Here is a 25,519-nt window from a genome sequence, read left to right as displayed (position 1 = left end):
GCAGTGAGGAGATATTTATGTGCAATGAAAGACATTTTTTTAATTAATTAGAGAAGGCTTAGAAAGAATGATGGCTGAAACAAAACCAGCAAATGAAGTAGGTTCTGATAAGCACTCATCTTCATTTCCCCTTTAACACATCTTTTGCCCTAATTATTGTTCTGTTCATTTACAGAAATACATTTTTATTTTCTCTTGTTGTAATAAAACCAGAAGATATTAAATAAATATTTGTTTTGGGAGACGAAACAATAAACTTTACCTCTCTTCAGTGTTCTGTGGTGGGAAAACTCTGGTTTTTGAGTTTAACAATCACAAATGAGTTTAATCCACCTGGTACAAGGCCAGTGTGGGCAGTGATTACCAGGAGAGGTCAGAAGACTTCCCAAGGCCAGCTGTGAAACCTCGGGCGCATCATGGAAGTCTTTCTGAGTTGCTCTACTAGTTAAAAAGGGGTGTGTGGGGAATAGAAATACATTCTGCATACTTAGTATCCTGCAAGGCTGTATCGAGATTCAAGGTCCAATTTAATAAAAATTCAGTATTTGAAAAGTGTAAGGCAACTACAAACATGTGGTGTTTTGAATTCTCTGTTTTTCCCTGAGAGTGAGAAAAGTATTATCTTGATGTATCCATGTGTTTGGAGAGAAAAACACCTGGGCACTCTAGCATTTTGAACTCCTTTAAATCTTACGGCAATGCCTCCTAAGGCACTGATTTTAATATCTGATTCTTAAGACATTTGCCTCCAGAGCGATAAAGCAAGCATGTGCTCAATGGGAAGAAGATTCAATACAATGTTCCACGTGGGGTGAAGTAAAAACCGGAAGCTTTTCACTTGCTATAGAGTGGTTGCCTCATGCTAAAGTGACATGTGAGGAAGCATGGTTACAGAAGAGCAAAGTGCTGCACACTCAAAGGAAGAAAACAAACAATCCAGAAACAAACAAATGAACATAAAGGAAAAAAACTATAATCAGGCAAAATTGCAAATAAAATAACAGCAACAACAAAAACAAGATTCTGAAGCACCAGTTTTCTAAAAGAATACAAGGGCTTTTTAATTTCAAAATTACTCTACAAATTCAGGCTGTTGCTTTATAAACTACTTCTTAAATGAATGTAAGGATTTCATTAGCATTACATTTGACCACTGTCTTATCCCAAAATGAAAACCTCAGCTCCTTCTATGTCTGCTAACAAAAAAATTTATGATGCAAACTCTATTCAAGTGACCATCCAAAGAAGCTGCCTTCCACACCATGGGCCCATGAAAGCAACTGTAATTTGTTTGTTACAGGTATATTGTGAAATATTTACATGTAAGTTTATACCAATGAATAACACATTAAGTAAGTTATCTACATAAACTAAATAGATCTAATTTTAGACACTCCTGAATTTAAATGATATAACATAGTAGATAACTATAAATTGATAAAATAATAACAGCTGATAGTGATTAAGTATCCAGGGGGCTTTAAATGCTTTATATCTAATTTTCAAATGAATCTTGGCTCACTTCCTAGATGAGGAAATTAAAAATCAGAGAAGCCAAATGACATGCATAGGAACAGTAAAACATGGCGCAGGGATTAAAACCCAAGGCTGAAGCCTGTGCTCTCACCTCGCTGTCCTGCTTTTCACATAGGTATATAAACTAAATAAAACATCTGCATTAAATCTGCTTTCACAAAATATCTATTTATGGGTTGGCTACATTAAGACCTTAGAAATTACCTATTTGGACAGGGTGGAGTGAAGGGGAGATTATAGTCTATAAAGAGTAATATATGATCAGTGTAAAGGAGTTAAATAGTACAGAAGCAAATGAAAAAAAAAGAAATGTCTGTTGCTATATTTGCAATCTCACACGCCTTTCCAGTGAGGGATGCATCCTCCTGATCCTCTATGAGTTTACAACAGGACTGTATTGCTCTGTGATTTGCTCTTTCATTTAACAACACATCACAGGAAGAAAAAACCCTGGGTGAGCACATATGCTTCTACTTCATTCTTTTGAGGGCTGCAGAGTACTTCACAGTACGGAAGTATAACATCTATTTTGAGAATGTGATTTTCAACCTTTGTGTATTAAAACAATACCGTAAGGACGATTTACCTGGATGGGAGGTATATTTAAAAAACATGAAGTGACCAATTAAAAATCGACAAAGGACTTGAATAGACATTTCTCCAATAAGCACAGGAAAAGATGCTCCATGTCATTATGCCTCTGTATAATCACCACCTGGACCGACAGAGCATTACCAGCACTTCCAGATCCTCCTTCCTACCCACCTGCTCACTCCCCTCTTCAGAAGTACCACTGCCTAAACTTTATCACCACACAGCAGCGCTGAACTCCATGATTTTGAACTCTCTCCTTACATATATGGGATTATACAGTGTAAGTCGTAGGTAAATCAGGCTTCTTTCCCTCAATATTTCTTTGTGGGACTCCTCCATGTTGTTGCACATAGCCATGACTCATTTTCACTGGAGGAATCCACTGAATGAACACACTGTTATTTATCTATCCCACTGTGGATATGCCTTTGATACTCTGTAGTTTTTTGACAATTAGGAATAAGGTTGCTATGAACATACTACATATACACCCAAGACTGGAGCTGCTGGGTCACAAGGTATATATGTGTACAACCTAGCAGGCAGTGCCAAACACTGCTTGTCCCACATCACACTACCCTGCAGTGTATGGGAATTCCCGTTGATTTACACCCTTGCCAACTTTGGGTATTGCTACTCTTAAATTTTAAGCATTCTGGTGAGTGTGTTTTCATGAGCTAATAAAGTTTTGATTTGCATTTCTCTAAAGACTAATGATGTGGAACAACTTGTGGTGTGCTTATTCAGCATTTTGATATCTGTTGTTCAAGTTTTCATGCAACTAAAAAAAAAAATCAGTTTATCTCTCCTTTTCTGATTCTTTACATACTTTGGTTATGTGACCTTGGTCAGATAAGTGTGCTGCAAATATCTTTATCACTTAGTGATTTGCCCTTTTCACTATCTTAATAGTATATTACAATTTACTTTCTGAACTTTAAGTTTAATAATTAAGCTTTTCAGTTAGAATTACTGCTTTATGTATAACCCAAGATCACGATGGAGAAGGAAATGGCAAGCCACTCCAGTATTCTTGCCTGGAAAATCCCATGGATGGAGGAGCCTGGCAGGCTACAGTCCATGGGGTTGAAAAGCGTTGGACACGACTGAGCGACTTCACTCCACTTCACTTTTTCACTTCAAGAGCATGAAAATAGCCCATAAAGATATTCCACTGTATTCTCTTCTAGAAGTTTTGCTGTTTCACCTTTCACATACAGATCTATAATTTTCAAGATCTAGCACCATTTCGGAGAAGGCAATGGCAACCCACTCCAGTACTCTTGCCCGGGAAATCCCATGGACGGAGGAGCCTGGTAGGCTACAGTCCATGGAGTCGAGAAGAGTCGGGTACGACTGAGCGACTTCACTTTCACTTTTCACTTTCATGCACTGGAGAAGGAAATGGCAATCCACTCCAGTATTCTTGCCTGGAGAGTCCCAGGGATGGGAGCCTAGTGGGCTACCATCTATGGGGTCACACAGAGTCGGACACGACTGACGTGACTTAGCAGCAGCAGCAGCAGCACCATTTACTGAAATGACTGTCATTTTCACAGTGCTCTGCAGTGCATAAATCAAGTATCTATTAACACATGTACACAGGTTTGTTCCTGGACTCTCTTCTTTATCACTATTCTATTTGTCTATCCTTGTATGAACCTCAGTATCTTAATCAGTGAAGCTTTAATAATAAGTCTTGATATCTATAATATTAAGTTTCCACTATTTCGTTCTTCAACTTTGTCTTAGATATTTTGGGCTCTGCATTTCCATACAAATTTTAGAATCGATTTAGAATCAGTTGTCAATTTCAACATAACTCCTAACTTAAAGCTTGGGGCATTATCAACAACTCGGCCCTATTGGGCTCTTAACTTCATGTGTTGTTCTGAGAGCACCAGGACTTTCTCTGCTCCATCAACTGATACCCTGAGGGCTCAGGTCCCCACACACTGGGGTCACTTCTCTGGATATCCTTCTTCTGCTTCATCTTAGCTCAGTAACTGTTCAGTACCTTATTAACTCTCCAATGCTTCAAAGAGACTATATTATATTTTTACATTTCTGTCCAGATTTTCTGTTTTCAGAGAGGAGGTTTGTCTAAATTCTCTAGTCCTCCGTTTTTAGAATCTCATGCCCATAAAGTAAGCTTTGCTCTTCTTTTCTCTTCACTCTTTCTCCACCTTCTGCCCACTCCTTCCCTCCCCAAACTCCCTCATTCTTTTTTTTCTAGAAGAAAAAAGGTGGAGAAGGTGGGAAGATGGGGGATTCAACCATGGAAATTAATGAAGACCACATGTTGACCCTAGAAAGAAAACACCTGCTACGAGAACTGGAGAATTCATGGGCTTAAGAGAGGCTGCACAGAGAGAAGAGGTCAGCAGAAAGCACAGGAGCTGGAGAGAGGATGGTAAGCCAACATCAGAGAGGTGAGTGACACGTGGAAGGGGTGGAGGAGGAGAGACGTACGCAAAAGAAACATCTGCGGAGGCAACAGCTGAGAAGGCTGAAAACTTGAAGAAAGACATCAGTAAATAACAGCTCAGTAAATGCCAAGCAGGGGACACACACAGAAGTCCTCATGCGCTTCCTTCCTCTTCCTCCCACTCACCTCAGCCTCATCAGCTGTCAAAGCAGGACCTGCGGGGATGGAACAAACGCCAGTTTCTTTGGAACAAGCGTTTACCTTTCTTCCTCTTAACTCTCCTCCCCACCTCCCAACCCCACACATGCCCTTTTCCTTAAGGTACCATGGATACGTGCTATCTTGGTCAGGACATGGTGATTCATTAACTTTATTTTTACAGACACAAATAATTGGTCATACTGAGAACATTAAGAATAGTTCCAAAGGGAAAATGTTCCTTATTGCCCTTGTTGTGCAATAATATAGAGAGCTTTAAGTTGCAGTCTCAAACTATAGCTCCATCTTTCAGACCTGGTATCTCACAGTGACAGATGGCAATGTTAAAAATAAATAGAACATTCAAGTTATTTGTACTGAAGGCAAAGACAGTTTTAAAGTGTGAAACAAGCCTGAGGCTGATAGAACTCACATTATCCTTTTCAAAATGTATTAAGAATGCACATTTCCCTATGCCAGCCCTGAAATGTTGCCCACCGAAGATAAAATATTAGCTTTTGAAGGTGTGCTGTCATTATACATCACTACTAATTTAGAATTAACAACGCCATACAGGTCTATTCATAGAAACCCATTTTCCAGAACTGTCAATAACTGATTAACTTTCTCAAGTTTTAAAAGTGCTTGAGGTTATCACTATTAGAAATTCACTTTCATATTCAGAACATGGAGAAATCATTTGATACAATACCAATATTAAGCTAATTTTTTAAAATTTATTTATTTTAATTGGAGGTTAATTTCTTTACAATATTGTAGTGGGTTTTGCCATACATTGACATGAATCAGCCATGGGTGTACATGTGTTCCCCATCCTGAGGCCCCCACCCACTTCCCTCCCCAATATTAAGCTAATTTTTAAAAATAGTTTACAGTATATCTGAGGTAACATGATCAAAGATAAGACTTTATAATTAATAAAAGTTAAGTTTATTATAGCAGAAATACATGAAAATAATATACAAGAAATAACAGTAAATTTTTGATATAAAATTTTGGTAACTTTAAAGCAGTGACCACAAAAACTCATGATCATCTCAGATGGATAAAAAGTATCAGACAGGGCTTCCCTGGTGGCTCAGTGGTGAAGAGTCCACCGGCCAATGCCAGAGACATGGGTTCGATCCCTAGTCTGAGAAGATCCCACAGGCCATGGAGCAACTAAGCCCATGCGCCACAGCTATTGAGCCTGTGCACTAGGGCCTGAGAGCCGCAACTACTGAAGCCTGCATGCCCCAGAGCCCATGCTGCTAAAACTAGAGAAGCCATCGCAACAAGAAGCCCACACACCACAATAGAGTAGCTCCCGCTCTCCACAACTAGAGAAGACCCAGCAAAGCTGAAAATAAAATAACATTGAAAAAGGTATCTGACAAAATCCAACACCCTTCTGTGATAAAATCATTCAACAAACTAGGAATTGAAGGGTACTTTGTAAACTTGACAAAGGGCGTCTATGAAAACCGCACAGTTAAAAATTTTTACATAACAATAAACAATTAGATGACTTCTCCTAAAAGGTCAAAAGTAAGACAAGGATGCCTGTTCTCGAAACTTCAACACTGTAACACATCCCGGGCAACTGGGCAAGAGTAAGACATAAAAAACATCCATATTGGAAAGGAAGAAGTAAACATGTCTATTCACAAATGACATGATCTTACATATAGAATACACCAAGAAATCTACTAACAACCTATCAGAACTCATAAATATTTCAACAAAGTTTTAGGATACAAGATTAAGATACAAAATTAATTGTATTTCTATGCACTTGCAATAAACGATAAGAAAATGAAACTAAGAAAACAACTCTATTTACAAAAGCATCAAAAGAATAAAAATAAATTTAACAACAGATATGCAGAACTTAAAAAAAAAAAACTACAAGAAGTTGAATGACATGAAGGATCTAATCAAATGGAAAAAAAATCCCACGTTCAAGGACTGAAAGACTTAAATACTGGCCAGAAGGTAATACTTTCCAAATTGATATGTAGATTCAATAAATACCTATCAGAATCCCAACCATCTTCTTTTAGAACTAACAAGATGATTCTAAAATTCATGTGGAATTGCAAGGCACCTGGAAAAACCAAATCAATCCTGAAAAAGAATAAAGTAGGAGGACCTCCCAACTGCAAAATTTACTACGAAGTAATGGTAATCAAGACAGGGTGGTAGTGGAATAAGAACAGACATATAGATCAATGGAACAGAACTGAAAATCTAGAAATAACTTAATGCGTCTAAGGTCAACTGAGTTTCTACAAGGGAGTCAAGTCAATTAAATAGGGAAGAAATAACCTTTTCAACAAATCATGCTCAGATAACTGGATATCCAATGGACTTGAACCTTAAAACCATACACAAAAATTAACTCAAAATAGGTAGTAGGCTAAAAAGGAAGATCTAAAACTATAAACTTCTTAAAAGAAAATACAGAAGTAAATATTGACCTTGGGCTAAACAACACCTTCTTAGATAAGACATCAAAAGCATAAGTGAGAAAAGAAAAAAATAAATTGAACTTCATCAAATTTAAAAATATTTATGCTTCAACAGATACCATCAAGAAAATGAAAGACAAAACACAGAATTTGAGGAAATGTATGTCTGCAAATCACATTATCTGATAAAGGACTTGTATGTGGAATGTATAAAATGACCCAATGGTAAAAAGACAACCAAATTAAAAAACAGACAAAGGTCTGAACATTTCTCCAAAGATACACAAATGGGTAATAAGTAAACACATAAAAAGATGTTCAACATTATTAGCCTTCAGGGAAATGCATATCAAAACCATAAAGATGCATCACTTAATACCCACTAAGACAACAATAACCAAAAATACAGTAACAAGGAAATGGAACAATTTGAATTCTCATATACACTGCTGGTGGAAGTGTAAAACAGTGCACCTGGTTTACAAAGGTAAACTAGTTTGGGGGTTCTGCCAAAGGTTGAACACAGAGTTATCATATGATCCTGCAATGCTACTGCTACACACATAATCAAGAAATGAAAACATATATATGTACCAAAACTTGTATACTAATTACTGCATTATTCAAAATAACCCAAAATGGAAATCCAAAGTGAATGGATAAAATAAATACTGTATAACCATACAATGCACTACTATTTAGCCAGACGAGAGAATAAAGCACTGATATATGGATGAACCTTGAAAACATTATGCTAAGTGAAGGAAGCCAGTTACAACAAGACTACATATTGTATGATTCATTTCATTTGTGTGAAAGGTCTAGCTCAGAGAACTCTAGAGACAGAAAGTAGATTAGCAGTTGCTTAGAGCTGGGGCGAGGGAGAGGAGAGGCAGTGTCTGCTAGTGGGCACAGGAGTTTTTTTTTTTCCAAGTTACTGATGCGACATGTCAAAAAGAAAAGAAAACTACAGCCATCACAACCACTAATGAATAAGTAAGTTCTCTCTGACAGTGTTGTTTTATGCTTAACAAGCTTGGCCAAAGGAGGAGGATTTAATAGAGGATAAAAATGCCTTGAAAAGAGACTGAGAATCTCAGGGTGAGGGGAGAGTAAAGCAGAAGGAGAAATTCATTTGATCACTTTCTCCTCCTTCTAAATTCTTTATTCTTTGTTTTTATTTTCTTTCCAAAAATTTACATCACATTAAAAAGTTCCTGATGAAGTATTCTGTAAAATTCATCCAGATTAAGTCACCCCAATAAAAACAAAAGTTTCCACTGTTTTTTATTTTTACTCCCTACAACACCCTGCTTTATATATCTGTACAATATTCCACACACTTATGCAGCACTGTAAATATATTATATAAGTAATAAGAAATGCTGTTTAAAATAGTTTGGATGTTCACAGGCACTGATAAGATATACTTTCCCTTCATTTATTAATTTTCAGCTAATCATATTATCTCCATGTCAGGTCCTTAAACCTAGCATTTTCTTTTATCATTTTGCTCATTAATTAGCCACATTCCTACTATATAATTGCAAAAGCAAATAATGACAAAGTTTAATGGAGCAAACAGTTCTTAAAATTGCCTAAAATTCTGAATGCATGTAAACCTTTGTGAAATGATCAACAGAGAAAAAAGAATACACTAAAAATCAACACCACATTAAAATTAAGAATGCATATTATGACAATGAACACAACAGCTAAACAAGCTGCGTGCCTGACTGGAAGAGAAAATCTGGATCTTTAAGCAGTGGGTAAATAACCACACTAATGAGAAAGAGTACTCACCTGGTTTTGGCACTGAGTTGGTCACTGACTGGGGAACTTTCTGATTAATTAACTCAACACAGTGTCCAGGGAAGAGTCCCACCTAAAGAAGAAAGGCAGCAGAGAGAGGATTCTAAACCAGGGAACAGACCAGTGTGTGAGCATTGCCAATTCAATTCCAGTAATGTGCTCCACAGCCCCTCCCAGCGATTCTGCTATCCCAAGACTCTAAATCACTGACGATGCCAATTATACAAACAAATAAAACAAGCTGTTGCTATGAGTATATAGAGGCATGTGTTTTATTTGCCTAAAAGTCTGTCTTCTTTTCTAGTTTTAGCTTTTAATTTCCCAAACTTCTTTTACTCTAATTAAAATATTTAGTCTGATACCAAGCTATGCATGGCAAGAGGTATAATTTATACCTGTTAATAGTTTACTTTGCTGAAATTTCAATCCAGTTGTGTGAACACTTCTACTGCCCACTTCCATATTTACCGACTTCTCTATGATTTTTTTTCAAAGCAACACTAAACCACATGCAACTTTTTTGTTTATTTTTTCTTCATTCTCTCATAGGTTCAGTGAAAAATGACAAGACTAAATTAAAGTAACCTGACGAAACGATTGCTCACTTAAAATTCTGGTATTCATTCTTGGTAAAGAGTCAGAAGTGTGTGGATAAGTGGGGAAGCAAGAGAAGAAAACAACCAATCTCGGCTTTGAAAAAGCACACCAAATTGACCTGGTAGCAAGTTGCTCGTGGTGTTAGGAAGACCCCCAAGGAGCTGTGATAGGAAAATACTGAGCTCCAGATCACCCAGAGATGCTACATAGCCAACAGAATAAATACAGATATGAAGATCCGGGAAACAAAAGTAAAAAGGAAATTTTTACCAATATTTATAGATGTTTTCTTAGATAGGAATATGATTGGGCTGCCAAGCAGCAGATGTTAAAGCTGAAACAAGAAAACTACATCACTTTGTACATCCCTCTGTTGACAGACTCTGGGGAAGAAAGGAACAGCTTTCCAAGAGTCTGACTCATCGTGAAGGTCTGAGCTGTATAATTTTCATCTGTGTGGGAGTATTTCACATACTAATTTGCTGCATTCTTACTTCAATTTCTTGATCGATATTCTATGTTAGCTTTTAAAATTATGAAGATGTAACCAGTTATCATGAGTTGAAAGGGCTTATTAATAAACTATCAGCTTGTTTAAAAGATCTGATTTAGGATCTTAAAGTTCCTATATGCACTGCCTTCTAAAATGATGCTGTAAGTATCTGTTTTATTGGTGAAATTCTATACCATATTTTACTCAACTTCCTATTTAACTAATCAACAAGTAGAAATTCTTCCAAGATTGGTTAGAACCAGATGAGAATCAATTTGAAAAATCCTTCTCATTCTCTCTTACACAAACCACTTCTAAGGGAATTACTTATGGTTAAGTGTAGCCCCGGGATTGGGGCTTCCCAGGTGGGTCAGTGGGTAAAGAATCCACCTGCAATGCAGGAGATATGGGTTCAATCCCTGGGTCAGGAAGATCCCCTGGAGGAGGGCATGGCAACCCACTCCAGCATTCTTGCCTGGAGAATTTCATGGACAGAGAAGCCTGGTGGGTTACAGTCCATGGGGTCACAAGGAGTTGGACACAACTTAAGCAACTGAGCATGCACCTAGCCCCAGGATTAAGAGGGCCTCGGTTCTATTCTAGGCCTGCCACTTACTGGGCTGGGTTTATAACTTAGGCTCCGTTTCAGTTTCTTCCTCTAAACATAATGATCTTGTGCCTAACTCATAAGGTTTGTTATGAGGATTAAACAGATGAGTATAAGCAAAACGAATGTAGTAAGCACTTGTGCAACATTATCTGTTCTTTATTATTCCAGTATGTTGGCCACTAGAAGACCTAGAGGGTTTTGGCTCCTCCAATGTATAGATGTGACATGTAATACCTACTACCTTTTGCCTGCATGTACTTAAGTTTCCTCACTATCAAATATCACTCTTTCCATAAAATTCTAATTCATTTCCATTTATAAACATCTTCTGCAATTCGCTATAGAGAAAAGACCACTCATTTCCTAGGCTCTGTGATCTGCAGCAAATTGCTTAATATCTGTTTCTTAATTCATAAAAATGGGACATCATTAGCTACCTGAATAATCTGTGTAAAAGCACCTAGTCTAGTTTCTAAACTCAAATATCTGTCAGCAAATAAAAATAGCTTGCCATTATTTCTTCACAAGATTCAACAAAGCTTAATGATCTTCTTTAAGGAATTATATCAAATTGGTACATACTAGTTGCACTTTCACCTTTTAAATGTCTCAAGGTCCAGGTATATGGGGGGAAAGCTGCTGTGTATTATGCAGAGGTAGGTCCATGGGAGGTTCACCCAACGTCTAATTCCCATCCCTGCTCGCCTATCTCCCTTTAGTATAAAGTGCAATATTACTAAATGCTGCTGCTGCTGCTAAGTCACGTCAGTCGTGTCCGACTCTGTGCGACCCCACAGATGGCAGCCCACCAGGCTCCCCCGTCCCTGGGATTCTCCAGGCAAGAACACTGGAGTGGGTTGCCATTTCCTTCTCCAATGCATGAAAGTGAAAAGTGAAAGTGAAGTCGCTCAGTCCTGTCCGACTCTTAGCGACCCCATGGACTGTAGCCTACCAGGCTCCCCCATCCATGGGATTCTCCAGGCAAGAGTACTGGAGTGGGTTGTGATTGCCTTCTCCGATTACTAAATGCTAGCTAAACTAAATACTCAGTTTTCCAGATTCCTTGCATTCAGGGTGTAGCCATGGCACATGTGAAAAGCTCTACTATTATTATTCTGTCTCTTCTTTCTGTTGTGTACCCAGGTGTTGGGAATGGATCAGCAGTCGCAATCATCTAACCTTAAAGAAAGGCCAAGAGGATCTTAGATAATTCTGCCTAGCTTCATTAAGCTGCTGACTCAACTGCAGCAATGATACCTTTTCTCTTTGCTTTTGTTTCTTGAAGCCAAAAGCACTTCTAACTGTAACTCTTTACTTAAGACAGTTATCTTAAGTAAGACAGTTAAGATAACTGTCTTACTTAAAAGAGCTAATTCTGTGTACTTGAGAAAAGCAATAGATTCTATTTTCTTATTATAAAATTTCAACCATAAAAAAATGAAACTGTGTTCCATTGAAAATACACACATAACTAACCCTAAAATTACAGTTAATGAACATTTTAAATTTTCTGCCACTTCATGGATCACAGCCTTATGGCGAAGGGGCTTGTGTAACTCAATGAAGCTATTAACCATGCCGTGCAGGGCCATGCAAGAAGGATGGATCACAGTGAAGAGGTCTGACAAAACATAGTGCATACTTAAGCCAATATTTTACCAAATATAAATTAACTCTAATAAACTCAAAATGCTCAATGTTAAAAGTGACTGGAATTCCAACAATATGAGCTATGAATTATATTTTCCTGTTTCCTGTATTGTTTTCTCTGCAGAAGTGGCATTTTCTAAAGCTCTGATTTAAATGACTGAGAAAGGTGAGAGGAATTCAATATATTTGGCAGGAGTCAAAATGAATTTCTACTCTAGGAAGAGGAGGGAAAGAAAAGAAAAGATGAGCATCCGGCGTCCACAAGGGTAGAGGAATAGCTAATAAAAATAAAACAACAGAAAAAAAAAAGACAAGGCTGAGGGATGGGCTTAAAGGAGGGAGAGAGAACCTTCAGTCTGGTAGTTTTCCCCTGAGTCAGTTTGGCATGCAGAAGAAAGAAGAGTATATGGATGGAAGAGACACAGAGGCAGAAGAGATGGAAACTGTCAGAGGATTAGACACATGAAAAGTTAAGTCAGATGCTTCTGCAGTTCTTTCCCACTTTTACTGAGGTATTGCTGACAAACAAGCTGTGCACATTTAAAATGTACATTCTGATAAGTTGACACCCATAAAACTGTATCCACATTCAAAATTATGAACATATTTATCAACCCCCAGAGTCTCCTTGTAACTCTCTGTAATTTCTCCCTCTCCCTAGCAGCCCTCGCCCCTGCTCAACAAGCAACCAAGTTCTACCACTACACATCACTTTGCAGTTCCTACACTTTTATATGAATAGAGTCATGCAGGATGTACTTTGTTGTTGGTTTTCTTTCATTAATTATTTTGAGGATCGTCATGTTGCTGTATATATCACTAATTCTTCCTTTCTATTCCTTAGTAATATTCTATTGTGTAAATGCCACCGTTCGTTTATTCATTGATCTCTTGCTGATGAGATAACTGGGTTGCTTCCAGCTTAGGGCCATTACGTATATGGTTGCTATGAACTGTCACATGTGAGTTTCTGTATGAAGGCAGATCTTCTTTTCTCTTGGATAAACACCTAGGAGCAGAATGGCTTGATCCTGCCATCGGTATAGGTTTGAAACACTGACAAACTGTTTTCCAATTGGTTGGAGCATCTCACATTGCCCCAACTATGTCAGTGTTCCAATTCCTCCACATCCTTGCTGTTCCAGTAAGTATGTAGCAAGGTCTCACTGTTATTTTAATTGCATTTCTCTAATCACTGCTGAAGCTGAAACTCTAATACTTTGGCCACCTCATGCGAAGAGTTGACTCATTGGAAAAGACCCTGATGCTGGGAGGGATTGGGGGCAGGAGGAGAAGGAGACGACAGAGGATTGGGATGGCTGGATGGCATCACCAACTCGATGGTCATGAGTCTGAGTAAACTCCGGGAGTTGGTGATGGACAGGGAGGTCTGGCGTGCTACAATTCATGGGGTCAGAGTCGAACACAACTGAGCAACTGAACTGAACTGAACTGAATCACTGTGGTTAAGCATCTCTTGACAGGTTTATTTGTCATGTATCTTTTTGGTTAACTGTTCCCATATTTGCTATTTTTTTTAATTGAGTTCTGTCCTCATGTTGAATTTTGAGAATTCTTTATATGTTGGAGATACAAGTACTTGATCAGATATAATCACTGCAAATATTTTTTCCCAGTCTGTAATGCATCTTTTTACTGTCTTATAAATAACGCCTTTCAAAGAGCAGCAGTGTTAAATTTTGATGAAATTTATTATCTTATGATTGTTCTGATAACACATCTAAGAAATCTTTGCCTAAACCAAAGTCACAAAAGTTTCTCCTATGTTTTCTTTTAGAAGCTTTTTAGTTTAAGATATACATTTTGGGTACATGACCTATTTTGTGTTAATACGTGCAGATGGCACAAGAAAAAAATAAAAGGATTTATGAAGGCGTATGGATATCCAACTGTCCCAACATCATTTGTGAAACAGATCATGTTTTCACTGAATGGATGTTGAACCTGTGTTGAAAACAAGCGTCCACGTATATATGGGTCTACTTCTGACTGTTCTGTCCTGTTGAGTTACTTGTCCATCTCTCCCCTAATGCCATACTCTATTGTTACTGCAGTTTTACAGTTAAGTCTTCAAATCAATTAGTGTTAGTTCTCTGACTCTGCTCTTCTTTTTCAAATCTGTTTTGGCTGTTTTTTTCTAGGTCCTTTGTATTTCCATATGAATTGTTAAATCTGTGTATTGATTTCTACAAAAAAACCTGCTGGGATTTTGACTGGGATTAATTTGAGAAGAGATGATATTTTAACAACATAAAGACTTCCAACCCATACATAGGGTATATATCTCTCATTTTTAAAATATTCTTTACCTCAGAAATGCTTTGTAGTTTTCAGTACACAGATCTTTTGTATCTTTCTTCCGATATATCCCTAAGTCGTTCATAGTTTTGATACTATTACAAGTAAGTTTTATTCTGTTTTGTGATTGAGGTTAATGCTACTTGTCTGCGCACTACATTTGAAGTAACAAGACTTCCACGAAGTTGTCCCTAGTATACACAACTGTGTATTTCAAGTATGCAACTCACTTTTATTTCTCTTTTATATATGTGAAAAATTATATTGACTTTTTTGAAATTGTGTTTGTATCTTGTTATGTCATTTGTAAATTTCATTTCTGAATTCTAAGGAAGGATTTTAGAAATTATTTATCATAACAAATGGGTGTAGGGTTTGATGATGCTAAGAACTACTTCTGTAAGCCATTTTTTTCAATAATTTCCAAGAAACTGAATGTTTAAGAATCATTTGGTAGGGCTTATTTTGAAGTTATAAATTAACAAAAGGCTATCTAGAAACTAGTTTCTCTCTAAATGTCAATGGCAGCTGCTAATGGCACTAGAAAGAAAAATAAAGACAGCAATAAGAAACAAAGAAAATAATTTCAGAAAATTTACATATGTTTTGTGATCCAAGGGGGAGAAATACAAAACCAGAACTCACCAAGTTCATGTCTGGCAGTATCACTGACTTACTGTCTTTATGAATCAAAACCATCTTCCCAAATTCCTTTGATTTCTTCAATTGTAAGGTGACAGTTTAGGACCAGGTGATCCTCTGCCATTTTTTTTACCTTAGAAATTGATGATTCACACATGTAGACAAGTAGAAGCCACTACTGGTTCACTGCACTACAACTATGATCTGTTCTTTGCCCAGAATACTTAAGTTTCTACCTAAGCCCTGACACTAAACAGCGAAATAATAACAGGTCAGTAGTTTAGTCCTCTTTTGCTTTAGTTTCTTTGTCAGTAAGAGAGGTAATAAAAGTACCTTCTTCTAAAGTGTGAGAATTAAAGGTTAACAGGAAGCACACAGAAGAGAACCAAGAAGTGTTACAATGCCTTGTATTTGTAGCACCACACTCTGACTCTCCCTTCCCCTGAAATCCTGTAAATACTACAGATGAAAAATTATGTAATTTTCCTATTACTCAACTGGAGAGGAAATATTCTGCTCTACTTAATTTTGAGTAATGAAAAGGTGCAGCTTTGAATTCTGCACATAAAATGATGGTCTTCATATAAATATAAGTGGGTGAACTGTCTTCCTCTATTAAACTACTTACTGCAAGAGCCAAGGTTTCCAAACATCTTCCCCGTGGGATAAAGAAGGCTTTTCTGAAAGTAAGCTTTCTGGAACCACGTTAAACTCTTGAGGTAAGGGAATGCTTTATTGATGAAGAGCTGCTTGTCTGCCATTCGTGCATGGAAACCCTCACACGACAGGCTGGGGTAACTATGAAAATAAATCCAGTGACCCTTGACCATCTTGCGGAGAACCAAGAGAACATGACTGAATAGGATTCTGTCACACTCTAAGTGGTATTTTATCCATTAGGCTGACTGCATCCCAAATATGTCTTGGGAGTTTTTCTGGGGGAAAAGGAGAACACTCACTAAGCGGAGTTTTAATTCTTTCTCTACCTGTACAGGATAAACACAGGGAGGCTGAGTCAGTGGTTCTCACATTTTGTACTTAATAATCATCTGAGGAACATGATAAAATTCAGATTTCTGTCCCCCATCTCCAGAGATCAGTTGTATCTGGTTTTAATATGTTTCTCAGGTCATTCTGATACTTACGGCTCCCAGATAAAATTCTGAGAAACACGGCATAAACAAATAATCCTCAGACATTAACACTTTACATTTGTAACATGCCTGTTATATAAGGAAAAAAAAGACCTTCCAGACACCTCACCTCACATTTCCAACCACAGTCCACCAGCAGACACAAAAAGGCCATGTATTTTTAACAAGAAAGAAAAAGAGGTTTTTTTTTCTTTCTGAAATATACATTACATGATGAAACTCCTCAGAAAACAAAGGTAAAAGGCTCAATATACTCTTTAGAAGACAAGTAAAAAAAAGATTTCAGCATTTCAAATTACTATAGTTAATATAATTTCACACTTCCTACTCCTAGAAGTTTAAGAAAAGAAACACAGTCACAGTATAATTTAGAAACATGGATGAACTAATCCTTCTGTTCCCACAGCTAAATTATGGTCTAGGCTAAAACAATATACAGACGAGAACTTGGCAGAATGTTGACCTTTATCAACCACCAGCTGATTGACTGATTTACCTACAGCTCAGAGTAAGCACTGCTTCCAGCAGAGTGGCCTAAGGAACACCGGGGCCAGAATCACATGGATAAGAATGTATCTTAATTCTATTCCACAACCACTGAGACAGAACATGAGGGTTTATGTCACAGGATTTTACGTTTTGACATGTTCCCTATGCAACACATCATATGCTCACCAAGTAAAGTTTGAGAATCAGAGGTGAAGAGACAGTAGAAGGAGTTATTAGTAATAAAGAAATGAAGACAGCAGTACAACACCCTTATCTGTATCAGTAAATGCCATTCCTTGGACTGACTTTATTTGCAAATTCTGATAACAATGTAATAAATGCCATCACATGCCTATTAGAATGATTGAAAACAAACAAACCAACTGAGAACCATCAAATGTAGATGAGAATGCAGAGCAGCATCACCACTGTTGCTGGTAGGAAGGCAAAATGGCACAACCACTTTAAAAGACAGTTTGGTGGTTTCTTACAAACCTAAGCATGATCTTACCATACAACACAGCAAGTGTACTCCGTGGTATTTACCTGAAGGAGCTGAAAACATATCCACACAAAAATCTGCATGTGGATATATACAGCAATATTATTCATAAATGCCCCAAACTAGAAGCAACCAACATGCATTTTAATAAGTGGATGGAAAAACAAAATTACGGCACATTCATAACCATGAATGATAAATGAATGATAACAAAGGAACTATCAAATCATGGAAAGATCTGGAGGAACCTTAAGTGCAGCTTGAAAGCTAGTTTGAAAAGGCTCCATATTATACCATATGATTCCAATTATACAATGCTTTGGAAAAGGCAAATCTATGGAGATAGTAATCAGTGCTTGTCAGAGATCAGGAGGAGAGAAGATAGACAGGTGAGAGCACAGAACATTTCAAGGACTGGGAAATCACTTTGTATGAATGATCCATGTCATTATGCATTTGTGAAAACCCACAGAACTACAGACATCACAAAGAGTGAGTCTTAATGAAAATATGGATTATAGTTAATAATCATGTGCAAATATTGGTTCATTAAATGTAACAAAAAGCAAACCCCAACACTGTTTCCATCACTGTGGTGGAGGATGTGACACTAACACTTTGTACTCTTATCCATGTGATTCTGGCCCTGGTGTTCCTCGGACCACTCCCAGAAACAGTGGTTACACTGTGCTGTAGGTAAACTCTGCTCATCAGCTTGTGGTTAATAAAGATCAGCATTTTGCCAATTCCATTCAGTGAATTATAAAACATAAAGCAATATGCTAATAGGAGAAACTATGTGTGTGGGATAGATAGTATATGAAACTTGGTGTATTATCTGGTCAATTATTCTGTAAGTCTGTACTAAATGATAAGAATCTATTAATTATTTTGAAAATAATAATAAAAAATAAAGTCACAAGCTAGCAACTGCACACCATCAGCTCGCTGGACTTAAGGGAAAGGTTCCGCATGCCACCTGCACCCTGTCAAGTCCCGACAGCTGGCCAGAGACAACAATCCCTGTGACTGAGGGGAAAACAAGGGAGCCCACATAACACATCAGAAACACATCGAGCAGGATAGACCTGCGGTGGAGACACGGGGCCCACATGCTGACAACACATCTCCAGAACACTCTCCTCCAGGGTCAGAGCAGCTCACCGCAAGGCCGGCCCACAGTCTGGAAAGCAACAGCCCACATCTCTGCTCCCCTCCACCCTCTCTCCTGAGAGTGGGCAGCTCCAAATGGCCTTGTTCCCAGGAAGACCACTGTTCGAGCTACCCCAGGGCCAAGCCCAGCCCCTCGTCTCCTGCTACTGTAGTCCAAAGAAAGCAAGTGACTGGTCTAAGACTGTTAAGAGAGGAAGTAATGGCAAGACTGAAACACAACTGTCATTTAAAAGCCAAATTTACTTTTTTATCCTGTTGGGTCCCTACCATTTATAGCTCATTTCCATGAATGTGAAGAATTGATCCCTTAATAAGATAAGGGATCCCTTATCCCTTAATAAGATCCCTTAATAAAAAGCCGGTTAAGACCAGCTTTCCATTTAGTTTTATATTTAATCAGAAACACCAATTATTAATAGCAATTAAGAAATCAGCACAGCTAAAGTAGAACTACAATTAATACACATGAGAAAATTTGTGGGTAACAAAGATACAAGGTTAATCAATTTAGTGTTAATTTGGTGTTAACAAATTAAATTGTTATGAATGCTTTATAACAAACTGAGGTGTAAATCAAATCAAGTTTTATTTGAATTATGTACATTTAAAAATCAACATTTATTGAGTGAGAAATATGCATCAAGTCTGCTCTAGGTACTTTACATATTTTATCCTCACACATTTAATCTTCTCGATAATCTTAAGAGATTAACAACAATCCTACAATCCCCATTTTACAAATGGGGAAACTGAAGTACAGAAAAGTAAAGCAACTTGCTGAAAATAACACAAGATTAAAACCCAAGAGATATAGCACCAGAACCCATGTTCTTAGCCACCATGCTGTCCTGTTTTAAACTGTATGATTTTTTTTCATAAAATACATTTTATAGAAACCTAATAGTTTTTATATGCATATAAAGCTGTATTTATATAACAGCCATTAACATTTCCAACTGTACAGCATGAGCATTTAATCTACCCAGCATTTTAGGAACATTGTTATAAATAGGCAACTAAAACCCACGAGTTATATACTAAGGATACAATTTTAAGGCATTTTTAGATGTTCTTCTAGTGATAGTTTTAAAAGCTAAAAGGAAACTTTTCTATCCTGTGGAAATTAGTGACATCTAAGAGATGCTGTTGTCAGGTCTCAAATTACTTAGGCATATAAGGAAAAAGAAAGAGACAGCCTCAGATTCTGCTGTTATTCAGCTATTAACACACTGTTTACATTAACAGTTATAATGCATTAAAAGACACTAATCAAACTGACTTAACTAGACGGAAAACATATGTGATTCATGATTTTAAACCACTATGAAAAGTGAGCCAGAGTTACAGGCCCGATAATCTAAAAGAGGTCAGCAGGCAGGTGGCTCTCCTCACACTTCAGCTATTCCACCGTGTGGGACAGAAGAGGAGATCTTCTTCCACAGCAGTAACTAGAAAAGGAAACCCAAGTCTAACGTCATCTACATTTTTTTTTTTTTACCACTGCAGACAAAATTTCTGATGACAAAGTCCACTGCCAGCACACCACTGTAAACAGAACTATTACCAAAAGAGAACACGTTCTTTGAATTTTTCACACCGATTCTTTGCTGCCTACCTGAAATCCATGCTTGCCTCTCCACCATGTACTTAACACTTTGGGGGGCATGTCAATAACAGAAACAATGTCTCCCACCTAGGAGAAAGCATGTTAAGTGAAACGTTTTTAATCAAATTGTAAAGCAATCGTCTGCCTAGAATGTAAATCTAAACTGTTAAACTTTAAATCTGAACTGTATCTTATTCTCTGGCTCATTATTTCTAGAAAGACATTAATATTTCTTTCTGTAAAGAATTTAATAATCTTAACCATTTGTTAAGGAGAGGTTTACAAAAAATTAAGCAGCACGAAGACTGTGGTCCAAGTAACATGTGTAGTAACTTCAGAAAGCCTGATTGACAGTGTGAGATTTTTTAACACTAGGCATCATCACAGAGTTAAAAAACTATTACTGCTGCTACTAAAGGTGATCAGATTCACTTATAAAAAGGAAATTTTAAATTACCATATTTAGAACAACAACAGCTTCTATTAATACACTCAGTGAGCTGCTTGCCATGTGCCAGGCACTGGGCTGAGCAATTCACGTATCTTATTTCATTATATAGGAACGCTCTAAGATGTCTATAATTACTGGGTTATTCTTAGTACATGTAAAATTAAATGACAGCTACATTTCTTTCAAAAGGAGGTTCAATATAACATTCCCATTGAACAGCTGACTTTGTTCACCCTAAAAGACAAACTAATGAGTTTATACAAACTTTTACAAAATCCTAAGTATAAAAATAGCAAAAATAGTTTTTAATAATATACTTAAAGGAAGTTGTAATCTTCAATCAAAATAAGTGATGATCTCTGTGATAAACCAGTTAGGCACTGCAGAACAGTATTGCTAGTGTACACAATATTGCTTCACGAATTTTTGTGGTATATTCATGACTAATTTTTCCAGTCATGAACATCCTCTTCACAAAACCATATTTGCTAACAGACACGGTATCTTTCAAGATCAAGGATTCTTTGTGTATAGAGCTAAAAATTTAGTTGAGAACTATTTGAGTTCTGTACTGTAAAAACGTACACTTTTTTCTGTTAAATTGAATAATTGCCAGCATTTTCTTTTGATCTCTCATCAGCCAGTATTAACAGAAGAGACTTAAATCCCCTTTTTTTGTATCTGATAGCAAGAAATGTTCATTTCACTTTTCATCTGGTCTTTACCTCAATCTATGAACAAAAAGAAAAAGTATCACTGGGTATTGTTTTTAAAAGGTGCCAAAAAAAAAAGACAAAAGACAAGAAGATCTGGCTTTCAAGAAGCTCATAGAGACAAAGAGGAGAACAACTTTGATTGAATGTAATAAGTGACTCTCAGAGATAAGCCTTGAGAACAGCTCAGAATGACATTGCAGGCTCTGGGCAGGAGTTAGTGGGGCAGAGGGGCGGGGGTGGGGGTGGGGTGGGGGGAGAAGTGGAGTATGTATTTCTTGGAGTAGAAGGAAGAAAATCAGGGAGACTTCCTAGAAGAAATGGGGGACATTTAAGCTGAATTTTTAAGAATGAGTATAGTCATTAAAATAAAAATAGATGGCATGCCAGGCTGAAAGACAATAATGGGCAGAAACACCTGGTGCTTTTTGTTAAGTAAATGACTGACACAAAGATGAGGCTAGAAAGGCAGCACGGACTGAGCTAACACAGAGTATCTTTGGTCACTTACCTCTAAGGTCAATTCATCTGGAGCCCGAGCAGTGTACCTCTTGATAACATGGGCAGCACCAACAGCAGGAGTGTTAATAGAGGATTCTTCATGAACTAGAAGGTGATTTCCCTTGTTATCAATCTAGAACAAAGAAAATATACTATGAGATGGTTAAAGACATGGGACTTGCAAGTTTCTTGGTGTATCTATATAACTCATCTCAATTTAGAAAAACTATAACCCAAAGAATCTTAAAAGAAAAAAAAAAACCCACTTACTGACTACTTACTATATACCAGTCATTGTATTGTACATATATTATACATATAATTGAATCTTCACAACTTTAAAAGATACTTATCATCATTATCAATACCTAACAATGAAGATGCTAAAGCCAAAGAGATTTATGTAAATTACAGAAGATTAAATAATTTGTCCCAGATCACACAGCCAATAATGAAGAAACAAGATCTCAATGCAAGTTGTACTGGCTCTAAGTTCTATATTCTTTCTACTTTTCATCATCTTCCCAATTTTCACTTAGAAAATAAAGTAACTTTACCTATGCAAATTAAAGAAAAAAATCTAACATACTGACTGGATACTGTATCACTCAAGACATTCTTAAATCAGATCCTTTAAAAGGATTTAATTGTCTCTTGTTTTTAAATGACTAAAAACTATTTTCATTACTAAGTCAATTAAATATATATATATACACACACACACACACACACCTTGCTAAATGTATAAACATTAATATATTGAATACCAAAACAACAGGTGTCATTCTGATTCATAAAATAATATTAAAACTAGCTTCCTGGATTATCAAAAAAGACTTGAGATAAAAATATTTAATGTACCATCTCTATCTTACAGAAAACATGAATAAGCCCCACTTATTCGATTCCTGAAACTCAATAGCTATCAAAATTCACATGGCATTTCTTTCGTAGGTAATTAACTCTAATAAAGAGTGAACTAGATTAATACCTCCATCCAAGTAAGGGCAGGTCCACAGTTGATCTTGTTCCCAGCAATAGCTGAAAGGCGGGACAGGTAAGCCATAAGCATCTGAGTGACCGACTAAAGAAAAAGAGAAGATTCAGTGGTAACAGCTTCTCACTGCTAAAGAAACTGGTGTAAACTGGTTGTTTCTGGGAGAAAAAAATCTGCAGATTTTCAGGCATTTTCATAGTCACAGAGGTTCTTCACAGAGGCTTCACAACTCCATGAACTGACACTACGGGCACTTAACATAATTTCCTATCTGTTGCATAATTCCCTTTCACTCCGGCCCCTCATCATCAGGGGTCATATAGCTTCTAATTTGGTTGCCTTCCCTTTCTATTTTTGTACTGAAAATGTAAAATGATAGCACAGACATAATTACTTTCCTTCCCAGCTTCTCCCCACTACTCTGAAACTTTCTCCAAGGCCTGCTGCAGTCTTCGCCCACCCAGCCGTGGCAGGACAGTTCATGCGTGATCCTCCACCTCAAGTCAGCTGATAGTCCAGGCATGGGACCCAACCGTAGCCTAACAGGAGTTGCTGCAGGAATCAGGAACTCCTAATTTCAGCTCCGTTTGGCTGCTCTTTTACAAAGAGACAAGAACCCGGTACCTGTTGGGAGCGGTCATGTTCTGAGACAGTCTGAGAAAGAAAAACCAACAGACAGAGAAGGGAAATGGAGGCAGAGAGACGTCCAGGTTTTCTATCATACGACAGAAACTGTGGTTTCAGGACATTCCTGAGGCTTTGCCACAGTGGCAGTTCTTGCATGACTGGAGCCTCTACTTTGCCTCCACTATGTAATTGCCCAGGAATTAATTACAGATTTGGAAGGGTTTTCCCCTCGGGACTTGCACTATTCTCAAGCATCCATTGTGGCTGCTAAGCAGTCTAATGCCAATACATTCCTTGTCCCTTTGAGAAAAATCTCGTTTTTGCTCTCTGGAGACTTTTTGAGTTTCCTCTCTGCTTCTGGCATTTTGAAATTTTACAATGTTTCTAGCTGTTATTATATTTAACACTTAATGGACTGATTTAATCTGAAAACAGGCTCTTTTAATTTAGGGAAACATTATGCTTTTGGAGAACGAAATGGCAACCCACTCCACTATTACTGCCTGGAAAATCCCATGGACAGAGGAGCCTGGCAGGCTACAGTCCATGGGGTCGCAAGAGTCGAACACGACTTAGTGACTAAACCACCACCACCATTATGTTTTTAGCCACTTCCATCCACTCTCTCCTCCTATAACAACTCCTATAAAGCAGCAGGAACTTGCAGGAGCTTCTGGATCTGCTCTCTGGGACTCTCGACTGTTCTCTCACAACTTTTTATCCCCTTGGGGCTGCGTTCTTACAGAACGCTCACTAATTCTTCCTGCTCACTAATTCTCTCTTCGTCTAAGTCCATTTTGCATGTCGTCCGGCTGTTAATGCTTGTTATTATTAAAATTAACTTAAATGACCATATGTTCATTTCTAAGAGCTCTGACTATCTTATTTTTATAAACTCTATCCTTATTCCATGAATGTGACTGACTTGCTTTCTCTCAGGATGGTAATCACGCTTCTGAAAGCCCTCTGTTGGCTCTTCCGTTACTTCATTTATTCCAGTTTTTACACTGAAGATTTCTAGTTTACCTGTCCCTCTGCAGTCCTCCTGCAGAAGTTGCTCAAACTGTATTATCTTACCCCCATAAATCTTATGCTGTCCACTCCCCAAGATTCCTAACAATTTTGGACTCCCTGATGGTTATATTCATTTTCTAATGTTATAAAACAATCTCCTTCCTCCTAAATTTAAAAAAAAAAAGTCTCTTATACTTTTACTAGAAAATTTTGACAGGCATGGAAATAAGTGCATGGACACAGCCTGCCATCATAAACTGAACAAACAGCATCGTTTGAATATGCATGTCTTTGATTACTAGTGAGGTCAACATTTTTCCATATTTTTGCTTCTATAGTTTATATTCTCTTTGAAAAATGATCTGCTCACATATATCACCTACTTGTATATTAAGATATGAGCTTCTTTTTATAAAATTATACAACAAACCTATTTTAAATATCCTAAAATATTACTAATTTTTCTACTATTTTAAGAAATAAATAATCTCACAAATCTTCCTGAGTCCTCAAAATAAGCTTTTACTTAGTATACTAGCAAAACTTTTCTGCTGATTTACATAACAGTGATTACTTCTGCAAAGTACTAAATGCTCACCTCTGGACTGTCCTTCAGAGCATCAGAACGGGGAAGCTCTGAGAGCTGGGAGAATCGTCGGTCATAAATACACAGATGAAGATGTTTATCAAGGACCCGAAAATCTTCATAACTTCTTTTAACAATCCAACTTTTGCCCTAAGAGTAAGAAAAAAAAGACCACTATAATTTGTCTCTATTGGGAGTGGTCATACACCAGGCTTTATTCCATAATGATAGGTTATTCATGAGATTTTATATTTACTAATTAATTTGACAGTAAACAGTTAAACTCTGAAACCCTCTAGTGAGTTGTACAACATTAAAGCATTAATAATGGAAAATGAGCTAGAACTGTCCACTAA

General features: G+C 37.3%; 1 protein-coding gene across 5 annotated transcripts in view; it reads right to left on the bottom strand.

The window, feature by feature from the left end:
* Positions 1-25,519, bottom strand: part of ARHGAP32 (Rho GTPase activating protein 32) — a 191,520-nt gene that overhangs the window by 46,094 nt on the left and 119,907 nt on the right. For 4 of the 5 annotated variants that reach the window (XM_061166684.1, XM_061166693.1, XM_061166721.1 and 1 more), the window contains 5 exons: positions 25,176-25,313; positions 22,931-23,023; positions 21,950-22,072; positions 20,284-20,361; positions 9,031-9,112 (listed from right to left, as the gene is read on the bottom strand). In XM_061166684.1, the coding sequence (XP_061022667.1) occupies positions 9,031-9,112; positions 20,284-20,361; positions 21,950-22,072; positions 22,931-23,023; positions 25,176-25,313 (514 nt within the window). Of the gene's footprint in view, positions 1-4,744; positions 4,929-9,030; positions 9,113-20,283; positions 20,362-21,949; positions 22,073-22,930; positions 23,024-25,175; positions 25,314-25,519 lie in introns of those variants that run through there. The other variant, XM_061166711.1, reaches the window with a different exon arrangement.

This window comes from Dama dama, chromosome 2, assembly GCF_033118175.1.
Source record: "Dama dama isolate Ldn47 chromosome 2, ASM3311817v1, whole genome shotgun sequence".
NCBI classification, from domain to species: Eukaryota; Metazoa; Chordata; class Mammalia; order Artiodactyla; family Cervidae; genus Dama; species Dama dama.
This window is presented reverse-complemented; position numbering and strand designations above follow the sequence as displayed.